At 40.8% G+C, this 20990-nt stretch overlaps 1 protein-coding gene across 8 annotated transcripts in view; it reads right to left on the reverse strand.

The window, feature by feature from the left end:
• The window catches only part of ANKIB1 (ankyrin repeat and IBR domain containing 1), a 280095-nt gene that overhangs the window by 167610 nt on the left and 91495 nt on the right, over nucleotides 1–20990 (reverse strand). For all 8 annotated transcript variants that reach the window (XM_033931149.1, XM_033931147.1, XM_033931152.1 and 5 more), the window contains exons 5-6: nucleotides 17734–17851; nucleotides 1253–1461 (exon numbers count right to left, since the gene is read on the reverse strand). In XM_033931149.1, the coding sequence (XP_033787040.1) occupies nucleotides 1253–1461; nucleotides 17734–17851 (327 nt within the window). The remainder of the gene's footprint in view (nucleotides 1–1252; nucleotides 1462–17733; nucleotides 17852–20990) is intronic.

A 20990-nucleotide genomic window follows, 5' to 3' on the forward strand; every position in this document is an offset into this window, starting at 1 on the left:
ACTGCCCGCACTACGCGAGTGCCTTCCTGCCCAACGCCAACTCGCAGTACTTAAGTTCCATAAGTAAGCAAAGAAGCCAACCAAGGAAGGTGGGAGGGATGTGAAAATATCTGCCTTCTGTCCCTGGATAACACCTGTTACAGTAAATAACTGTGCTTTATCCTAGGACAAGCAGGCAGCATATTTTCATATGTGGGACTCCCTAGCTTACTGCAATGGGATGGAGGGAGAGTTGGCCATTAAGAAGAAAATAAATTCTGGAATACTGCTTGGCTGAAACCACCACCTTGTCTGGAATAGGATTCTAGACAGTAGAAAGATGTGAATGGAGTACAAAGTAGCTGCTTTGCATATTTCGTCAATGGGAGTGGAAAACAAGTAAGCTACTGATGCTGCCATAGCTAGGACCTGGTGTGCTGTAACATGTCCCTTGAGCTGCAGCCCAGCCTGAGCATAGGAGGAGGAAATACAGGCCACTAGCCGTGTAGAAATAGTTTTATTGGTTACAGACCGGCTCAATCTGTTAAGATCAAAAGAGATGAATAGTTGAGGTGAAGTCCTGTGTGGCTTAGTCCTTTGTATGCCTACAGTCCAATGTATAAAGAACTGTTTCTCCAGCACAATGGATTGATTTAGGTGAAATTCCGTGACTACTTTTGGGAGGAATTTAGGATGGATATAGAGAGCTACTTTGTCATGATGAAATACTGTGTACGGTGGGTTGGAAACCAATGCTTGAAACTCACTCATTTGACGGGCAGAAGTGACAGAAATCAAGAAGACCACTTTCCAAGTAATAAACTTAAGATGAGTAGATGCCATTTGTTCAAATGGTGATTTCATCAAACCGGCTAGGACCACATTAAGATCCCAGACAACTGGAGGCAGCTTGATGGAGGTTTAGAGTTGAAAAGTCCTTTCATAAACCTGGAAACAAGTGGTTTATTGTTGACAGGAACATGGAAAGCACTAATAGCACTGAGGTGAACTCTGACCGAAGTAGTTGTCAGACCAAAATTGGATAAATGAAGAAGATAATCCAACACTGAAGGAAGAGAAGAGGAGGAAGCATCTTAGTGATAGAGAGTACACCACAAAGTATTTTTGCATATTCAAAAAAAAAAAAAATGCAACAAATTTCTTGAAAAAAGCATGTCTTAGTGTTACATTATCTATTTGCTCTACACATTATCCCACACATTGTTGATCATTTTTCATATGTCAGGCAAATAGCACCAACAGTGAAACATACCAGAGGTGTGTCCACGTCCCCTGGTGACAGGCTGATTTCATCAGGAGAAGTGACAGATGAACGAGTGGTGCGGGGAGTTCGTGGGGAAGGGAGTGTGTCCCAAGCATTATACCCACTTGGAGGAGGAGTTGGCATCTGAACACCTGAGCGTTGGCAGCAGCTCTCTGGATTACACATCCATGCTTCAAGTAATTTCTCCCTGTCCCAATCTTTAATAAATATGCAAATGAAAAATGTTTAGTCATTATTTTATGATCACATAATAATCATGAAAAACAATAATGACATACACTTGTTTATAAAGCAGAAGACAATGAGATAAAATGTCTGCTCATGAAAAGCAAGAAAATAGTGGCCATAAGGACCAGATTGCTCTCTGTGTATTTACAGTGAATGTAATATGGGGAGTTAACATAATTCAAAACAATTGTTAGCTTTTTGATTAGAAGTTTCTCTATTCAAATCCTTTGGTGCCTGGAAAATAGTGTGAAATGTAAATAGCTTCCTAAAGACTAAAACTCATTTGAGTTCAAACCATAGCCTCACTGATGCAGCCAAACATTAATAAAATTAATACATATGTATTTGTAAAGCAGTTCTGCAAAGTTCCTCTGTAGTAGTGGGTACGTGTTGGAATACTTTTTTGTGGTGATTTATTATATTCCACTTGCTGTTGTTGGTATTTTTTTTTAAGTAATCTGTTCCATTTAGGCATCATATGCGGAAAAGCGGTGTTCTTTGCCCTTAACGATCGGCGTCATTTGAGCTGCAATTCCTTAATACATATTTGATATTTGTTTTCTACCAGAAAACCTTCCAAATCTTTAGGCATTCATTTGCTTAAACTTATTTGAATTGATCCTTAAAATGATCTGCACCAATTCTCAGCAGTCTGTTCTCTGTCATCCTAGACCCCCTCCCCCACCCCAACACACACTCCTGCAGCATAACATCCTAACCCTAACCCTAACTATGAAAAACAGCAAAGACAGGAAACTAACCCAGGAGTGTCAAACGTACAGACCACTGCAGAGTTTTATCTGGCCTGCTGCACCTGTTCAAAAGTCTCTTTAAATCTCACCCCCCCCCCCCCCCAACGGTGTTGCTGCATCCTGCCAGGCCTAAGGCAAAGAAACAACAAAGAAGCACAACCAGTCACAACTGGTTGTGCTTCTTTGTTGTTTCTATATTAGGATTTTTTGGCACATTATTGAGTGTAGTGTTGTTTGTAGGCCTAAGGCAAAAGCAAAACAGACAATTCAGCACCAGCCCCACTGTCATGTCCTACCTCGCTGACTCATACTTCCTGTTTTAGTGGGGGCAAAATGTGGAAGCAGCCTCATTGTAGAGTTTTAGACTCTGCAGTAAGGCCCTCATTCTGTAAAGTGTGTCCCGATTTTAGGCAGCTGTAGGTGTCCTACAGCTGTCTAATCAGCCAATCGGGATGCACGTTTTTTTAAAAAAAATGCTCCTCAGGCAGGCTGCCTATATTGAAGGCGCCTCCGGGAGCCTAGAGAGGCCTGCAAGACACCTAAGCTCGCCTAAGAGCCTTAGATGAACCTAGGAGGCCCTACGCATCTCCCTAGTAGAGGAAGAGGCACTTACAATATAGGCCAGGAAGGTAAGGATCTCATTTCATACCTCCAAGATTTCCTTCCTAAAACTTTGAACCTGCAATTTTCTCTGCCTCTGGAGATCGAGAGGGCTCATCGAGTTCCTTCTGGCCCTCCCTCACAATTTAAATTTGCGAGGCCAATTGTAATGAAGATTCTTCAATATCAGCAAACCTTGCAGATTTTGCAGGCTGCAAAATCCAAATCCCCACTGTTGGTGGAGGCCAAAAAAATCTTGCTTGACCCGGATTTGTCTAAATCGTTGGCTCAAAAGATGAAAACATTTCTATCCATGTGTGTGCAAACATTGGCGCACATATCGTAACACCACCAAAAATTTTGAAGATCCTAAAGATCTGCAAAAGTTCCTAGAGGAAAATGTGTGTGCCATGACCTGATTTCTATCCAGTGCCAACATCTATCTACGGTTCTCATCTCCACGTCTCCATTTGATTGATTCATTTAGGCTGAGGAGCTGTATGCTGGACACATCTTGTCGACATGCGACCCCATCGCTGGTTCTCTTTTTTCATTTTCATATTCTATATGTTCGCCAACATCATGGATTATGCTTATTTTTCTTTTTGTCTTCCCCCTTTTTCAACTATATTCATATGGAGCTCTTCCTGTGACTGCTCTCCCTCATGTTGGAAGCCGATTTCAATTGCTATTTGAAGCATCACCACTCGGTCGTCAGATTTCATTTTGGGTCCCTTGGATAACCTCTCCTCATGTATTCTAATGACTAAAATTAATCTTGTCTCTTTGAACATTAAGGGAATCTCCCACCCTGCTAAACGGAAGAAAATACTTCAATACTTCAAACATTTGAACGCTGACATCTGCCTAATTCAAGAATCCCATCTCAATATCAAGGAAGCTCAAACACTAGCTGGTGGATGGGTCCAGCATTTTTATGCGGCTCCTGCTGATGGTAAGAAGAATGAAACCATCATTCTTATAAAAAAATCTCTCAATTTTCAACTCTCTCTCCATAAATTTGACCCTACCAGACGGTGGACCTACATATACGCTCCTAATTCTGATGACCCAGATTTTTTCAGTTCCTTTAATATCATCATTACCTCATCTTTATCTGAACATACCATCATTGCGGGAGATTTTAACTTTCCTATTGATCCCTACACAGACAGATCTTCTTTCTGCCGTCCTTCCAAACTCTGCTCCAGATCTACTCTTACTAACACCATGATGGATGGTCTGACATTTGGAGAATTCTCTACCCTATCATTAAAGATTTTACCTTTTACTCCGCACCCAATAAAACGTATTCCAGAATTGACTACATTCTAGGCTCTAAAGACATTCTAAATATGACCACAGCTGCCAAAATTCATGACATTACTATTTCAGATCATGCAGATGTTTCTTGCTCTCTTTTGTGGCCACCTAAATCAAAATCGAAGTTTTGGAGAATGAATAGTATCTTGCTACATGATAAAGATTTTACAAATCATCTTAATCGTGAATCTGTAGCCTTCTTTTCCATCAACCAAAATTCTGTTGCTGATTACTCAATACTGTGGGAAGCATATAAATCATGGCTACGTGGTGAGTCAATCAGTTACTCTGCATTTCAACTCAAACAGAAAAAAGCTGAACGGCTTCATCTTGAAAAAGATATACATTCTCATGAATCCCAACTATATGACAAATTTGATCTGGTCCTATACAACACCCTGCAACGTCTCAAGTTTCAGTAATATGAAATATTTGACAATTCACCATGTACTATGCTCACTCTAATAAAGCCGGTCGCCTTTTGGCTTCCTATCTGAAAGGTCACAGAATGAAACAGAATATCTCACATAACATCTTCCTCTGGGACGATTCATACAGCCACCCGCTACATTCTTGAAGATTTCTGCACCTTCTACAAGGCCCTATATGCCTCTGAAACATCTTGCCCGGATCATCATATCTCAGAATTTCTACAGTCCATCAATCTACCTTCTGTGAATGACTCTCAACGTCAACTCCTACAACAACCTGTTTCTTCTGATGAACTTACCAAAGCTGTTTCTTCCATGGCCTCAGCGAAAGCTCCGGGACCGGATGGCCTCCCATCTGAATTTTACAAATCGTTTTCTTCACTTCTGACTCAATACCTGCTTGCATACTACCAGTCTCTTATCTCTTCTCCGAGCAACCTCCACCGCTTTCAAGAAGCTAATATCATCGTTCTCCAAAAGTCGAACAGAGATGCTCACCTGGTGAAAAACTACCACCCGATATCTCTACTAAATTTGGACTATAAAATATTTGCTAAGATCCTTCTATTTAGATTAGAAAAGATTATGCCATGCTTAATTCACAGAGACCAAGTTGGATTCTTAAAAGGGAGATATGGAGCAGACAACACCAGACTACTTTGCCATGTACTCCACTCTGCCCTGTCTGATCAACATCCTCTAATGATTGCTTCTCTTGACACTGAAAAAGCTTTTGACAGGGTAGAGTGGAGATACTTGTTCAAAGTTCTTGATCACTTTGGTTTCCCTGCAGAATTTACTGACATGATATCACTTTTGTACAACAAACCTATAGCCCAATTAATAGTTAATGATGAAGTGTCTAACCCCTTCACTCTTCACAGAGGCACTAGACAAGGGTGCCCCATGTCCCTGGTCCTCTTTAACTTAGTCTTAGAACCATTACTGACTGCTATTAGACAATCCCCATCCATTGAAGGCATCACTATTGCTAATTTGAATTTAAATTATCGGTTTAGGGTTGTCTGTGTTCCAAGATGGCGACTGAATAGGTTGTCTGTGTGTTTGCTCCTGACAACCTCCTCGAAGTTTGGACTTTACGAGTGCTTTTCAAAAAATAAAACAAAAAAAAAAAATTACCTGGAGTATGCCGAAGCAGAGAGGGAGAAGCGTCCTGGGGCCTTGCGGCGTTCCGGGACTTCCGGGACTCCCGCCGCAGTTGGTGGCATAGAGGAGCTTATCCGGCGCATGCAGGGCATGTCAGCGGACACAGGGCGATTATCCCCGCTGGAGACACTGCAAGGGAACGGCGCGCAGCAGATCTCCTTGGGGCTTGAAACAACTTTCAGCCCTGAAGCAAGAGCACCTCCTCCGAACCCTCAAATGACTAGTTCCCCGAGGGAGGGGGAGCTTCCGGGTGTTGGAGTGCTTCCTCCTCCAGAGGCAGTAGAGTTCGATCCGAGGAATGGAGACTCAAGCTCCCAGCTTTTGCTTGGGACCCTGAGCATGGAGTTTGAGGCACTAACACCTGTAGGAGGAGGTTTAGCACAGCCTGAACAGCAACTGGAAGACTTGCCAGTGGGTGAGCATAAAACTTTACATTTACAATTTCCTCAACTTGTTAAACCCCAGGTGGTAAGGTTGGACGCCCTGTGGGACTTGGTAGCTACAATTCCAAAAACTATAGCTTCTCAATTTAATCAAGTGGAAGAAAAATTTAAAGAACATGATAAGGAGATTACTGGATTACAGAAAATAACTACTGATATTAAATCACAGATTGAAACTCAACAACAAAATAATAAATCCTTTAAAGTAATACAGGACGCATTGATTAAGGACAACACCAACTTAAGAAGAAAGCTTGAATCACTTGAGAATTTCTCCAAAAACAATAATCTTAGATTAATTAATTTTCCTAAAATTTCCACAGCAACTCCCAGAGATATGCTCAAACGTTACCTAGTAGAAATACTTGAAATTCCTGAATCTTCTATGCCACCGTTTACACAGGCTTATTATTTGCCTGTTAAAGACACTAATGACCAAAAAAACCCTCAGGAAGCGAATCAAGAAGTGATTCAAGAACCTTTGGACATATCAGCCTTAATAGAGTCCTCAGACAGGGAAGTAGCCATTCCAGCTACTTTACTCCTATCAGTTGCTCTTACATTGGATAAAACATGGCTATTGAAGTTATATTTTAAAAATAAACACAAGGAATTTCTGGGATTGAAAGTTCAAATGTTTCCTGATCTGGCCAGGGACACACACAGAGGCGTCGAAAGGAATTTCTTTTGTTAAGACCAGCAATTACTGACCTGGGAGCAACTTTTTTTCTTCGATACCCTTGCAAATGTATCGTTCATTATAAGTCGCATAAATTTGTTTTCTTTGAACCTTCACAACTGACAACATTCCTGTCTCTTTCAAGACTGGAGAAAGCTCATGATGCATGATATATAGAGGACTGCCTTACTACAGTTCTACCTATTACTGTTTCTTTCTTTTTTTGAATATGATAGCTTTAAATTCCGTTAGTGTGAATCTTGGATCCTTTATGAGGACTTGAGCATGATTTAAGATAGAATTTATTTTCTTGGAAACTTAATATGTTGGATGTTTCTCTGTTGAATCTTGCTTTTCTGTACAAGTTTAAACTTGATTGATTATAATTGAAAATTCATAAATAAATTAAAAAAAAAAAAAATTATCGGTTTACGCTGATGCTTTATCTTTCTAATCCACAATCTTCCTTTACATCCCTTGTCAGTTTAATCTCCTCATTCTCCACTATGTTGGGTTACAAAGTAAATTGGGATAAGACGGAGCTCATGCCATTCAATGATGCTTGCATTCCCTTTCATATCCCCTTATTTCCTTTCACGTGGGTCACCTCTGGCATGAAATATCTGGGCATTCCTTTTGATAGAGATATTAAATCTACCTCAACCTTACTCATTGCTAAATCCATCTCTAAGGTTAAAAATATTTTATCCTCCTGGTCCCCCTTACACCTCTCCTGGTGGGGTAGACTTGATACTTTGAAAATGATGGTAGTTCCAAAACTTACCTACATGTTAAACATGTTTCTAATATTGCTCCCCCTCTCCTTTTATAAACAGGTTGAAAAGTAAAACTCAAATCCTACCACTCATTCTTCTGCAGCTAAAAAAACTAAATAAAAAAATTCTAACTTTAAGGCCCCTTAAAATTACCATACCACCATACCTTATAGTTTTTTTTATATATCATAATTTTCAACAAGGAATCATTGTGGCCTACAATACGATTGGGATCAGTTATTACAGTTATTACATTAGCAATTAGATTCTAGAGAGCATATTGAATAAGGATCAGTCATTATAAGTAGAAAAAATAAATCTAACATTCTTCTGAAACTATAATACTGTTTAAAAAGCCAGTGTTTTGATTTGTTTCAGAATGTCATTTCCTTGTTTTTATTGGTGTTGAATTCCATGAGTCAAGGCCCTTTGCTTTTGTCTTTTTTCTTGTAATTGACTAAGCCACAATCTTTTTAAAATATACAAAAGCTCCGATTGTCATCTGATCATAAAAAGTATGCTGAATAATACAGCCCCTGAAAAGCCAAAACACCTTGGAAGATTAGGTTCTTACCTGGATAATCTGTACATAGGAGTCTGTACTCTCGGTGAATAACCTCTGGTTGCGAGCTGCTTGCAAAAGGATGTCAATCACATTTTTCAGCTCCTCCTCCTTCACTAGTGGAGTATAGTGCCCTCTCTAAAGTTTGTACCAAACTAATCAATATCCACTATAACAGAAGAAAACAGGAGGAGGGGCATGGGAAACTCCCCCCCCCCAAAAAAAAAAAAAAAATAGTACATTTCTGTTGTACTCTGCAACTCATGAAAAAAGAGCAATAATTAGAATAAACTAATAACATAAGTGTACCAACAAACTATCCTGCTGTGTGCAACTAACATAAGCATATATGGAGCTCAGGAACTCAACAACATATTGCTTAATTAACCATATATGATTACATGTTCTTCCAAATGACAGGAGAAGAACTCCAGTTCTGGACTACAGATTGATCCGAGGCAGGAAGCAGGCACACTTAAAACTGACAGTGCAGACCGTACAGACAGTCTTTTAACAGAAAGAACATTATCCAGGTAAGAACCTAATCTGTAGCAAGGACATAAGAGTCTGTACTCTAGGACGGTTACATATCAAAGCAGTGGTATATGCCTAGGGTGGGACAGATGAGCCTGCCTGAAAAACCAAGAACCCAAAAGAAGCATCCTACTGAGCCACTATGTCCATTCTGTAGAATCTTGTAAAGGTATGGAAAGTAGACCAAGTAGCTTCTCAACAGATCTCTTCAGGCAGCACTACTCTGGCCTCCACTCAAGAAACCACCACATTTCTAGTCGAATAAGCTTTTAGAGAAATAGGCGGCTGTTTGCCACAGGCAATTTAAGTCGACCAAATTGCCATATGAATCCATCTGGCAATAGATTCTTGGAAGCTGGTCTGCCTTGTCTTGACTGGTTAGAACAAAAAGATGATTGAAGAGTTGAAAGTCATTGGTCCATTCCAAATAGTGGAGTAAAACTCTCCATATGTCCAGTCTCTGCAATATCTTATCTTGGATGGCCGAACCCATAGACTGAAAGGTGAGTAGACAGACTTCTTGGTTTACATGAAAGGCTTCAATAGAAAAGAAGGTACATGAGTAGGACAATTCCTGACTCTGTGACCCTAAGGTATGGTTCTCTGCATGAGAGGGCCTATAATTCCAAGACCCTTCTCACTGAGACAATAGCCATCAGAAACAATGCCTTCACTGCGAGATTCAGAAGGAGGATGGGGAAATACATGGAAGGACAAGAAGCTATATTGCACTGATGGGCTACATATTACTACAGCAGGAAAAAGAAACCTTGCAGAGAAATTTAGACAATATTTTTCTAGGCATTTAAACTAGAAGGTGGGGGTGGTGTATGTAGAGACCACCCCCGGCAAAAGAAAAGATGTGATAGTAGTAAAGGCTGCAACAAAAGCAATATCAGCAACTCATTTCTTAGTATTGCAGCGGAAAGTGAAACGACACAAAAATCCATACGAAAAAGGAGATTATCGCTGAAAAATAGCTGGAAAGCGATGACCACAAATGCTCGCAGTCTAAGCAACAAAGTTCATGATCTGCAAGCCCTGATATTAGAGGCAGATCTAGATATTATTGCTATCACAGAGACATGGTTCAGTGAATCACATGGATGGGATGCAAACATACCGGGATATAATCTTTTTAGGAAGGACAGAGATGGTCATAAAGGTGGAGGAGTAGCTCTCTATGTAAAGATCAATATCCAAGCGACCGAAATGCAAGGGACCTGGGGAGAGGAAGAAGCGATATGGATTGCTCTGAAAAGAGAAGATGGAACTTCTATCTACGTGGGTGTAGTCTACAGACCTCCGACTCAATCGCAGCAAATTGATAAGGATCTGATTGTGGATATCCAAAAGTTTGGAAGGAAAGAGGAGGTTCTGCTGTTGGGAGATTTCAACCTGCCGGATGCGGACTGGAATGTTCCGACTGCGGAATCGGAAAGAAGTAGGGAGATTGTGGATGCCTTTCAAGAGGCTCTGCTCAGACAAATGGTGACGGAACCCACAAGGGAAAAAGCGATATTGGATCTGGTCCTCACAAATGGAGAGAGTATCTCTAATGTTCGAGTGGGTGCTCACCTGGGTAGTAGCGATCATCAAACGGTTTGGTTTGATATAACGGCTAAAGTGGAGAGCGGCCGCACGATACTTAAAGTCCTAGATTTCAAACGTACGGACTTTAATGCAATGGGAAAGTACCTGAAGAAAGAGCTGTTAGGATGGGAGGACATAAGAGAAGTGGAAAGACAGTGGTCTAAGCTGAAAGGAGCGATAAAAATGGCTACGGACCTTTATGTGAAGAAAATCAATAAAAACAAGAGAAAAAGGAAGCCGATATGGTTCTCCAACCTAGTGGCTGAGAAAATAAAGGCGAAAGAGTTGGCGTTCATGAAATATAAAAAAACCCAAGAAAAGGAGAGCAGAAAGGACTACAGGGTGAAACTGAAAGAAGCCAAGAGAGAGATACGTTTAGCGAAGGCACAGGCGGAAGAACAAATGGCTAAAAATGTAAAAAAGGGAGATAAAAATTTTTTCAGATATATTAGTGAAAGGAGGAAGATAAAAAATGGAATTGCTAGGCTAAAAGATGCTGGGAACAAATATGTGGAGAGTGATGAGGAGAAAGCAAATGTGCTAAACAAATACTTCTGTTCTGTGTTCACAGAAGAAAATCCTGGAGAAGGACCGAGATTGTCCGGCAGTTACACGAGAAAATGGAGTAGATTCTGCGCCGTTCACGGAGGAGGGTGTTTATGAGCAACTTGAAAAACTGAAGGTGGACAAAGCGATGGGACCAGACGGGATCCATCCCAGGATACTAAGGGAACTCAGAGAGGTTCTGGCGAGTCCTATTAAAGACTTGTTCAACAAATCTCTGGAGACGGGAGTGATTCCTGGGGATTGGAGGAGAGCGGATGTGGTCCCTATTCATAAAAGTGGTCACAGGGATGAAGCAGGAAACTACAGGCCGGTGAGCCTCACTTCAGTTGTTGGAAAAATAATGGAAGTGTTGCTGAAAGAAAGGATAGTGTATTTCCTTGAATCTAATGGGTTACAGGATCCGAGGCAACATGGCTTTACAAAAGGTAAATCGTGCCAAACGAACCTGATTGAATTTTTTGATTGGGTGACCAGAGAGCTGGATCAAGGACATATGCTAGATGTAATTTACTTGGATTTCAGCAAAGCCTTTGATACAGTTCCTCATAGGAGGCTGTTGAACAAACTTGAAGGGCTGAAGTTAGGACCCAAAGTGGTGAACTGGGTCAGAAACTGGCTATCGGACAGACGCCAGAGGGTGGTGGTTAATGGAAGTCGCTCGAAGGAAGGAAAGGTGACTAGTGGAGTCCCTCAGGGTTCGGTGCTGGGGCCAATCCTGTTCAATATGTATGTAAGTGACATTGCTGAAGGGCTAGAAGGAAAAGTGTGCCTTTTTGCAGATGATACCAAGATTTGTAACAGAGTAGACACCGAAGAGGGAGTGGAAAATATGAAAAAGGATCTGCAAAAGTTAGAGGAATGGTCTAATGCCTGGCAACTAAAATTCAATGCAAAGAAATGCAGAGTAATGCATTTGGGGATTAATAATAGGAAGGAACCGTATATGCTGGGAGGAGAGCAGCTGATATGCACGGACGGAGAGAGGGACCTTGGGGTGATAGTGTCCGAAGATCTAAAGGCGAAAAAACAGTGTGATAAGACAGTGGCTGCTGCCAGAAGGATTCTGGGCTGTATAAAGAGAGGCGTAGTCAGTAGAAGGAAGAAGGTGTTGATGCCCCTGTACAGGTCATTGGTGAGGCCCCACTTGGAGTATTGTGTTCAGTTTTGGAGACCGTATCTGGCGAAAGACATAAGAAGACTTGAGGCGGTCCAGAGGAGGGCGACGAAAATGATAGGAGGCTTGCGCCAGAAGACGTATGAGGAGAGACTGGAAGACCTGAATATGTATACCCTAGAGGAAAGGAGAGACAGGGGAGATATGATTCAGACGTTCAAATACTTAAAGGGTATTAACGTAGAACAAAATCTTTTCCAGAGAAAGGAAAATGGTAAAACCAGAGGACATAATTTGAGGTTGAGGGGTGGTAGATTCAGGGGCAATGTTAGGAAATTCTACTTTACGGAGAGGGTGGTGGATGCCTGGAATGCGCTCCCGAGAGAGGTGGTGGAGAGTAAAACTGTGACTGAGTTCAAAGAAGCGTGGGATGAACACAGAAGATTTAGAATCAGAAAATAATATTAAATATTGAACTAGGCCAGTTACTGGGCAGACTTGCACGGTCTGTGTCTGTATATGGCCGTTTGGTGGAGGATGGGCTGGGGAGGGCTTCAATGGCTGGGAGGGTGTAGATGGGCTGGAGTAAGTCTTAACAGAGATTTTGGCAGTTGGAACTCAAGCACAGTACCGGGTAAAGCTTTGGATTCTCGCCCAGAAATAGCTAAGAAGAAAAAAATAAAAATAAAAATAAAAAAATTTAAATTGAATCAGGTTGGGCAGACTGGATGGACCATTCGGGTCTTTATCTGCCGTCATCTACTATGTTACTATGTTACTATGTAAAGGGGCTTGTCAGAAAGGCCGGCGTAATGGAAATCGCAATCTGAGCACCCCCTTCAAAAATCTGGCCACATCTGGATGAGATGCCAGCTAAACATTTCCCACTCAAGCTCGGATGCATAAGAGGCTGAAACCTGTACCTTGAGAGATGCCACTGCCAGGCCTTTCTCTAGTCCAGCCTGTAGATATGCCAGAATAAATGAGATTGGATCTTGAAAGGCTCCACATTACCTTTGGCACACCAGCGCAGAAAAGCCTTCTAGGCCCTTGCATAAGCTGCAACAGTCAAAGGCTTTTTAGCTCAGAGGAGAGTAGAAATGACTACTTTCGAATATCCTCTGCGTACTAAGGTTGAGCGCTCAATAGCCATGCCATAAGACCAAAGCGATCTGGGTTCTCCATGTGAATTGGATCCTGACTAAGTAGTTCCGTATGAACCGGTAGCTTGATGCATCTGTCTGTTGGAGCCACACTAGATCCATATACCATGACCGGCAAGGCCAATCTGGGGCTATTAAGATCACAAGTCCTAGGTGAGTCAAAATTCTGTGAATAACCTGGCCCACCATAAAGCAGCTTCTCTTCTGAACAGGACTGAATCAACGTATCCAACCCTGCAATTCCTGGCTCATCTCTTCAGTTGTAGAAGCAACTCACATTCGTGTTTTTAGCTGACGCCATCAAGTCCATTGCTGGACATTCCCAGCGTTGCACAATGAGGTTGAATGCTCTTTGAGACCGTGACCATTCTCCCTCCACGTTTTCCACTCCTGCTAGATGGGCTACGGAGACCACCTGGAGATAAGTTTCCATCCACCTCAAAAACATGCGCAGATCCGTTGCCAACTCAAAGGGTAAAGCCACAAACTGAAAATGCGTTTGCAGCACATGGAACTCAGATATCTCCTGTGGGCTGGGAAAATGGGGATATGAAGTACACCTCCATCAAATCTAGGGATGCTAGAAATTTCCCTGGTGCCACTGCTGCAATTAAAGACCATCTCCATGCAGAAGCATGGTATCTTCAGGGCCGTATTTACAGATTTCAGGTCCAGAATTGGTCTCCTGCCTTCGGTGCCCTTTTTGGGCACTATGAAGTATAAGGAGTATCTGTCAGAGCCCGATTCTTCATCAGGTACTGGTTCTAGGACTTGAATGCCTACCAGCCTTTGCACTGTCACTTGAACCTTGGCTCCTTTTCCAGCTGTCTGGCTGGAGAATCCACAAACAGATCTAGGAGAGAGCAATAGAACTCGATTTTGTGACCCTCCCAAATAAGATCTAGAACCAGCAGTCCAAGGAAATTTGCTCCCATGCTCTCTAGAATGCAGACAGCCTCTTGCCAATGTGCCTCATCTTAGTGTCATTATGTCTTCTTGGAGGCAGGGCTGACATGAGAGCCCGAGGGTTGCTGGCATCTGGAACTGCCAAATCTGTCTGGATCCCTGATAAGATCTTTGAACAGAGACACCTGTGTAATACTGGTGGGAACATCATGAGGAATAAAAATTGCTCCTGCCTCCCCCAGCAGGTTGGCAAGGTCTGTTGTCTGGCAGAGACTTAGGATGTTAATCTGCCACACTGCGCCCTTACCAAACACCATCTGCCCGTTAAAAGACAGGCTGCTTAAGGTGGCCTTAGAGGATGAATCACTTACCCATTGTCTTATCAGAGCATCCTGCGGGTGGAAACAGCATATACTGATACCTTGATCATGACTCTGATGTCATTGAGAGCATCCACAACATAATCTACTCCCTCTGCCACAGTATCTTTGATGATATGCCAGCAGCACTCTGTTCTGAGAGCCATGCATAAATGCAGTACTAAGTGTATTTTGAATGTCTTCACACAAATGCATCCATAATGGTTTAGCTGAAGGTAAGCTAATCTGTCTTCCTCTGGCAAGGAAAATATGACTTGCAACTCTTGAAAGGACTTAATTTGCCAACACTGATAAGAACTTGTTATAAATAACAAGGCTCTGCGGCATCTCATCATTGGAAGACTGCAGAGTGTGAACCTGGAGGAAAGGAAGAATTTTGTCTAATTGAGAGAAAGGGAGTCATTGCTGCAGAAAAGTTGTGTCTTCTGCATAATCAGCATCAAATTCCACATGCTGTTCTTAATATGATCCTTCAGTATTTCTGGTGCTCCTCCTGCTGTAATATGCAAAATCCAGCTAAAACATTCCTTGGGAGAAAGACTGATTTCCAATAATGTCATCGAAAAATCCTGAGTTCCTCTTAACCAGTCATTAATATGCCTCATCGCAGAAGCCACTGTTAAATATTGCACACTCAACAATTGTAGGCCTTAAAAGTTAGTGTCAAGGAACTTATAAATGATATGTATTTTGTTCAATAGGAAGCCAGTTTCTTGGCATGGCATAATAATCTCATGGCTAAATTTTGTAATGACTGTATTAGATTTGAACAAGATGATCCTAAATAGACTATATTGCAATAATCAAGTCTGATGGTTAAGGAGAGGATATATTCTGATTGATCAAAGTTGTCAAAGAATGACAAAAAAAAGTTTTGCATCATTTGGTTATTTGCAGCGAAAGTGTGAGTTGCAAATCGAGGGTTTGTTGCAAAGTGTGAGTTGCAAATCAATATCAAAAGTAGTCAATTTTGGGAGATGAGATTACCAAAAAGAGCCACTGGGTTTAGGTGTTTGTAAAACAGAAATCAGTAATCTGATGTGCTTACCCTGCGACAAGTAGCATTAAGAGTTATTTATGGATATGACATTCATCCGTTTTCTATTTTTAAACTGGAAATATAAACCTTTTCTGAAAGTTAATAGATATATTAATTCCCTCAAATCATCCAGTAAATAATTCCAATTTCTCAGACCCACCATAAAAGCTTTCTTTATTCATGCCATTTTCCGTATCTCATTCACAGTCTATATAATAAGATAATTTCCTGGAATTCAGACTTCATTTAACATATTTTCTTGACCTCTCCAGTGATGTCATCATAATGTTTTTGGTATCAAAATAATGTTTAAAATTTACTGATTCAATATACATCTTCATTTAATTTATTAACTTGATTTATAGTTCTCTTCTCACCCCCTGAAGATTTGTTTTGAGGTAAGGCTGGAATTTTTAATGGTTACATATCTTTATAAAATTAGCATTTTTTATCGTGACATTTTTTAAATTGTTTTTTTCTAATAAAAATGGTTGTTCACTTTTGGACACTGCCATATTTCATTGTTTGGGTTTGTAGGGGGGGTTAAAGAAATTTGGATTTTTTTAAAAACTCAAAATTACTTTCACTTTTATAGTTGTTCTGATATGTAAATCTTTTATGCAGATGACTTGGAGGCTTTTACAATTTGAATTATTTCTAGTCAACTATTCTTAGGGATATAGGAATGCCTCTTTTTCAATGGTTACTTTTTCAATTTATGAATTAGTTTTAACAGCTTGTTTGGCAATCTGATTCTGAGCTGTATGACTGCTGTAAGATAACACAGCAGCTCTTTATTGTAAATGGCGTCCTAATTGTGCTGTTCAATATATATTCTTAATAAATTATTCTATACTTTTAACATTTCTTACATTAGGGGCTGAAGATCCCACAAGTACAACTTTACAAGAGCTGTAGCCGACTGCCTTGGTAAAAATTTCCATTTAATTTGAGTTTTTTGTGAGGTGCTATGTGTCTCTTGATCTTAGAGGAATTTTTTTTAACCAAAATGGCTCTTTCGAAGGATTCTTATACCTTTCTTTGTTTCCATTTTTAGGTGGATTATTTGTCCAATTTACACTTTTAAATTCTGCCTCTGAACCAGGCACTATGTGCTGAAACATGCTGAGCTGATGGACTAATATTCAATCGTTTTTGGACTTGGCATTTCTACTTGTTATAATGTTGTTTCTCTGCTTTTTAAGGATTTTAAATAAATAACTGCTGGTTCTACATTGTTGCTCTATGTTTGTGGCATATTTGGACTATAGCATCTGTGCAGTACTTGCAGGCCTGAAAGGGTCCAAGGCCTGTAAGTCTAAGAACAGCATTGTATAATTTCATGACTTGTTTGTCTCTTTTGACCGTTTCTCTACCTGACTCATAGGTGGAGCAGGCTAGAACTGAGTTCTTTTCAGTATTATCTTGTAGTGTCTGTTGGTTGTTATACAGAGAGAACAGATGTCCTCTCTAACTGTATTTTTTATACTTTTTATACAGATAACAACAGGCAGATGACTTGTGCTTGGACATGTGCTATCCTGTGTATGTTTGAAAGGTAAACATTGCACGTGAATGTCACTATAAAAGGAAGCCCCTCAGCGTTGTTATGCTTGGAGCTCGTCTGTGGAGCAAATGTGTGCTATCCAGAAGCCCTTCCAGTGGAAATGGCTCCTAGTCTGACCGATGAAGGCTATCCAGTTTGTGTGACACTAACTGGATGAAGCTTCTATCCATGGTGTTGTATCTTTTCTTTACTAATAAATGTTATATGTAGTTTTAACAGAAGCTAGTGCTGTTCTATTCTCTTTATAGAAATCAGTGGGTTGTTAAACTGGCCTGTTGTGACAATATGGCTAGGCAAAGCAATCTGGACCTGTGAATAGCTAGAGAACACCAGAACTCCCCAAATAGTGTTCTATGGTTAGATAAGCAGGTTGAAAAGAAGGGAAGCCAGGGTTCAATTCCAATTCTCCCACTAATAGTATAAACTTTGGGCAAATCTCTTCACTGCATAAGGCATAGACGGCTTAAACAGAGTTTCATTTGGGCAAGAAAGATAACTCTGGAAAAGCCACTTAATAAATCTAAAAATCCAAAAATGTACAAAATGATCTCATTTTCTGTCCATAGAGAAAATATTTACCCCTTATTCTTTTATACTTACAACAGATTTAACAGAAAAGCAAAATAAAGTTTATAGGTTAATTACCATGTGCTCGTAGCAAAGCTTCTGCAGTGAAAAGTGGCGCTTGAAGCATATCCGCTGTCTCCACTATCAGCATATCCTTCAGTCTCCGTAAATCCTGAGGTCTTAATCCCTCATATGGCTTAAAAAAAATAAAGGTTAGCATTCTTACTTAAGAGAAGCAATAATTTTGTCTGCCCTCATTTTCTATGTTTCCGTTAATGGTAGTATTTATTAAGGTACATTATGGCCATATCATACGTTACTTACTCCTTAACACATTTAAAAGGCACTAATGTGCGTTACATTACCATAATACACAATAATTTAAGGCAATATGGGATCTACAGTAATGAGATGCAGAGCATGCAAAATACCTCATTACTATCTAAATTGAACAACATAGCTTGCAGTGAAGACTACAAGCTGCATTATTAATGGGGGGGAGGGGGGAAACACCAGCAAAAATGTCCCAGGCAGCTTCTTAAAGGGGCCAGCCAATCAATATGAAAGTTCCCCCTTCCTGCTGATGCTCTCCATTCCTTCCCCTGCTTCTCCCCTGAATAAGCCCCTCTTCCATGCCCTCCTTTCAACATAACACCCCCATTTCTCCATATGTTCTCTCACCAGCTTCCTGTAAGCTCCTTGGGGTCTACCATGAATTATCTCTATGGTCTAAAGATTTGGGGGCAGAAGCATTCCTAATCACTCCAAGGTTCAAAATGGTACAGACAGTCCCTAGTAGTAGACTTATAGGGCTCCTTTTACGAAGGTGCACTAGCGTTTTTAGCGAACACACCACATTAGTGTGCACTAGCCGAAAAACTATCGCCTGCTCAAGAGGAGGCAGTAGCGGCTAGCGCATGCTATTCCGCACGTTAAGGCCCCAACGCGCCTTCATAACAGAAGTCCATAGTACTACTGCTAGGAGACAAAATTGCAGTATAAGAGTCTTATTTTACATGGCAGCTTGACCCCCCAAGTGGCAGCACTGTGAAATTACTACTAGGGGGTTACTTGTGCCATTTTGAACTTAGCATCAGCAGGGACAGGAACAACTGGGGATCATTCCTGCTCTGACCCCAATAGACCCCAGGAAGTTTTCAAGGTAGGCCTGGAAAGAGTACTGTGAGGATGGGCTTTTGAGGGGAAAAGGGGCATATAGACTGAGAACATAAGCAGGAAGGGTGAACTTTCATACTAACTAGCCAAAACCTTTAAAATGCAGCCCACTGCGCTTGGGCAGTATCAATAATGTTGCTTGCAAGGTTGATGACAACAGTGTTATTCTGGTACTGCGAGAGTGACTAACCAGTTATACTGAGATACTGTGCGTTATTCACTCCAGTGGAAAATTAAGGTACGGTAAAAGCTTTGCTTTTACTGCACCTAAATAACTTCCTCCTTAAGTATTTTTTTAGTTTAAAAAAAATCAACAGAAAGAAAGCAACATGTAATACTGTAGGAACTGAAACCTGACAGGTAAACTCCTTTTACTCAGGCCTATACATGAATTATCATAGACCCCACAAAAAAAAGGTCAGGGTTGATTTTTTTTTTACCTGCGGAGTAAGAAGATGTTTTCAAAGATCACTTTAAATTTCATCTAATAAGAAACTACTGTAGCCCACAATATGGTTTACAATGCACGCCTTGTACAACAAAACATTTTGGAAATGGGTGAGGGAATACAAGTGAAGAGGGACAAATGACCATAGTTAGGATCAAATGGAGTAGACAACAACTCAGGTGCAGAGCTTAAACAGACTCATGATTAGCTGGTCTTCACCTCTCATTTTAGGTCATACAAAATAAAGAACAGATGGGGGGAAGGGAGGTGTTTAATGTTTAATTTATTTTAAATGTCCCAGTCAAAGTAAGCATAAAGGAAACTAGGACTTTACTAGTAAATTATAGGTTACTGTTGCTGCAAGGAGACTTGGTTTTAACTGGAGCAGAACGTTAAGGAATGTGTATGTTGATGGTTATAACATTCAGTAGAAGATTGGTGTGGTAATGTGAATAAGTGTGGACCCTGCAGCCAAGATAAATCAGAGCCACACAGTGAGATAAGGTGAACAAAATATATTATTGAAGGCATCACATAGAGGTTCTGTTCAATTCACAGGTGGTGGAAAAAAGTGAACACAAAACAAATCCTCCTATACTGTGACCTGCTCTTGCAGGGCCACAATAAACAACATTTATTTATAAGTGTGAACTCTTCCCCCCATGCAATCCGCTAAGAAGATCGACTGTCGGCTCCGGGCGGCTTTCCCGCAGAGGAGAGAATCCTGCATTCACCGTGGGCCTCATCTGGGGCAGCCTCCTTGGAGCGGCTGGGGCACGGGCAGTGTGTCTGGGAGGGAATGCATGGATGGGAGAACATCGCAGGGGAGGAGACATAGGCATCCTGGGACTGTCTGCCAAGTCTCTTCCCTGAAGAAGCCCTTTCTGGAAACGTCAATCGCTCCTCCTAAACTTACTTGCTCCACTTCATCACTGACGCTGAAACCGTGGATTGAAGACAAAGTTTTATTTTATTTTTCTTTCCAGCTTATGATTTATCTTTAATCTTATCTATTGTTTTGCCTTTTGTCTTTGTTTTGTTCTATTTCTATCATTTAAATTTCTCCAGAATTCTACTGTTCAACGGCTCCCCCTTCTGCTTCTATTCCTTTCTCTCCTCTCTTCTACCTTCCAAAGTATTTAGATCAATGCTGTCTTGTTAAAATGTTTATTTTATTTTTATTTTTCCTCTAACTCTACTTTTCACTTCTCTATTACCCTCCAGGTACTTTAGTTAGATTGTGAGCCTTCGGGACAGTAAGGGAATTTTTCAAGTACCTTTCTTATTTCTAATCTTAATGTATATTTTCTGTAAACCGCTTAGAACCTAACGGATGTAGCGGTATATAAGAAATAAATTACATTACATTACATATGTGGTTGGGCTCTGTTCTGGCTCCCTAGAGTTATCAGCACAATCATTAACAGTTCACGGAGGCTTTTAACTCCTAATTAGAGAATGACACAGGGACAAATTTTTCCTCAACCCCGTAGGAACTCAATTTCTCTGTCCCCGAAAGTTTTATCACTGTCCCTTTCCCTACCCTCCATGTCAGCAATGGCTGAATAAATCGTGGTATCTGTATGACATGGAAGAGTTGTTAGAACTGCAAAGAGAAACTATGTATAATTGGTAAAAATTATGGAAACCCTTGGCAAAATTGAATGAGTGAATGTTCTGCTGTCTTTCTCCCCCACCCTTTTTTTGGGGA

Source organism: Geotrypetes seraphini, chromosome 2, assembly GCF_902459505.1.
Source record: "Geotrypetes seraphini chromosome 2, aGeoSer1.1, whole genome shotgun sequence".
NCBI lineage: Eukaryota > Metazoa > Chordata > Amphibia > Gymnophiona > Dermophiidae > Geotrypetes > Geotrypetes seraphini.